The sequence below is a fragment of the Apaloderma vittatum genome, unplaced genomic scaffold (assembly GCF_000703405.1).
Source record: "Apaloderma vittatum isolate BGI_N311 unplaced genomic scaffold, ASM70340v1 scaffold31294, whole genome shotgun sequence".
NCBI lineage: Eukaryota > Metazoa > Chordata > Aves > Trogoniformes > Trogonidae > Apaloderma > Apaloderma vittatum.
In genome coordinates this window covers 7,745-10,229 of record NW_009711479.1, presented here as the reverse complement: position 1 = coordinate 10,229, position 2,485 = coordinate 7,745, and the positions used below count along the sequence as shown (strand labels likewise).

General features: G+C 53.3%; 1 protein-coding gene across 1 annotated transcript in view; it reads left to right on the top strand.

Annotated features, from left to right (window-relative positions):
• Positions 1-298: 298 nt before the first annotated feature.
• LOC104272613 (zinc finger protein 512B-like) overlaps positions 299-2,485 on the top strand; it is a gene marked incomplete at both ends in the record, with an annotated part of 9,921 nt that continues 7,734 nt past the window's right edge. Inside the window, one exon of the mRNA XM_009867661.1 lies at positions 299-490. Within this exon, the coding sequence (XP_009865963.1) occupies positions 299-490 (192 nt within the window). The remainder of the gene's footprint in view (positions 491-2,485) is intronic.

Here is a 2,485-nt window from a genome sequence, read left to right as displayed (position 1 = left end):
CTGTCGATCCCTACTGACAGCACATCCGACGCTAAGAGCTCCCTAACTAATAAGTGGAGACGTTTATACACGTGGGAGCATGAAGGGGCGCAGTTGGCCCAAAGCGTGGGCTGTCCCTGGGCTGAGGGAGGAGGGGGTGCTCCCCTTTTCCCCGTGCGGAGACACGCTGGTGTCTCTGCAGCCCCCACCTGCACCAAGCAGGTCTGCAGACACGCAGCCCAAACCTCAGCATCCCTGTCCCGGAGAGCTCGCTGTTTCACCCCTCATCACGCCCTTCCTGACCCTGTCTCTCTTGCAGCTTCCTGAGGAGCCAGAGGTGAAGCCAGAGACTGCCCCCGTAGAAGATTTCGAAAGGACCCCGAGCGGCCGCATCCGCCGGACGTCGGCCCAAGTTGCCGTGTTCCACCTTCAGGAGATCGCGGAGGACGAGCTTGCCAAGGACTGGACGAAGCGGAGGATGAAAGATGACCTGGTGCCTGAAACAAAGCGGGTGAGAAGCCTTTATTTCACCTTTTTTACCTTGTGCTAGCGTGGCCCCAGCTGGCTGAGGGCTCACGTGCCTTATTTTCCATGCCTTAACTCAATTAGCTGTGATGGCAAATTTATTTCTAAATGAGCCCACCCAGCGCAGGCTGAGCCTCAGCGCTCTGCAGGCTCTGTCCGAGCCTGACACGAGGCAGCTGTGCCCGTCCTGCTGCAAAGAACTGAAATCTAAATGGAGCAAAAGGAGGTATTTTGTGGGCGATGGAGAGATCAGAGCCTGGCCCGAGGATGCTGTGGAGGGCTGTCAGTCCTGCTCCGTGCTCAGCCGTGAAGCGGGGGCTGGCAGCCGAGAGGAGTGCGTGAAGAGAGCAAAGTTCTGATCTGAAATGATCTCCCTTGCGCTGTTGGAGAGCAAAGATCCCCCAGGGCGGAATTTCCTTCCTTCTGTGACTCCTCCTTAATTTCTGGGAGGTGCTTCCCTGGAGGTAAAGGGCCTGTGGCGTTGCTGGAGCGAGGGAAGCTGGAGCGTGGTGGCAGGGCTGAGTCCTGAGCTTCGTGGAGGCATCGGAGTAACATGTTAAATCAAACCATCCTCCTGGCTCTGGGAGGAGGTGATTCCTGGGGATGTCCCAAAGCTGAAATTCCTTCCAGGAGTGCTCCTTCTGGACCATAAAAGAAATGAAGCAGCAGCAAATGACAAGCTTTTTCTGTACGAAAGAGAAAAAAGAGAGGGAGTCGGAATTTTTTAATCCTGTGATGGGTACTTTTTGGCCAGCACCGGGACTCAACACGGAGCCATCCGGCAAGTCTCTGCACAAGCCGCAGCCCATTTCCTGAGCAAGTTACACCACAGTTATGTGCCGGGTCTTTTCCTTGCTCGGAACAGTTGGGCATCTCTTGTCCATGGTGCTGCCGCCTGCCTTGGAGCAGAGCTGGAGGTTTTAGGGCTGGAACTGATGGCAGAGGTTTTATTTCCCCAATGCTTGGTGCTGTCGTCATTGCTTTCCAGATGACTTCAGCTGCGATGTGTTTGTAACATAAAAAAATCAAGCCTGAAGTAGCTGTTACGTTTCAAATACCGTGGGAGGAGAGGTGTGGTGCTCTCTTCTCCCCACTCCAAGCCTCAGCGCTTGCATTCCTCTCTTTTCTACTTAAATTGTTCCTCTTACTCTTGACTTTCGATATTGTAGAATCCTATTTTCTGTTTGGATTGAGGGAGCAGCCAGGAGTCTGGACAAGGGGCCCATGTGCAAGCTGACGTGGAAAGGCATTGAAAAGGTCTCAGCCGCTGGTGTAATTGCTCCATGAAACACTGCAGTGGTGGGTTTTTTTATGAGTCGTTTCTTGTGTTCGGAGTCTGACTGTTGAAGTTTAATTGAGGCCCCTTTCAGCACTAAAAAACGCCGAGAATTGCTGTGAGGTTGGCGGAAGCAGGTTTGCATTGAAGATGAGCAAGGCAGGAGTTGGACCAGCTCCCAGGTGGCAAAACGAGGCTCTTGGGCTGGAGGATCAGGACCTGGGGCCCTGCACGGGCTGTTCTCCCGGTCTGGGCTGGCCACAGAGATGGATCTGAATCCAGATGGATTTTGGAGGAGGTCAGCACAGTGGGCGAGTACATACATAGCTGTGAGCGTGCCTGCGGGTACGTCTTGCAGTGACTGTCACGTTCCCTTGACAACACTCTAAAATATAATCTGTTCAGTCTATGACATTTTTAATTTTTTTTTCTCGACGAGAGGTGCTGGAAGGAGGTGGGAGGCAGGTTCTGCCCGGGGAGGCTGGTGGGAGCTCGCTGACTTCAGCACGTTTTGTGCTTCTCTGCTGAGCAGTAGCGTCTTGCATCGCTCAGGACTGGGCTGTGTTTACAAGTTGCTTCGGTTCAGGGTGTGAAAAAAAAAAATCAAAGAAAACAACAAACCTCCTGAGAGCGAGCGACTCAAAACATGCCGGCAAGCGCCCAGTTTGACCCTGTTACAGCTCCAAAAATAGCCCTTCCCTGAGA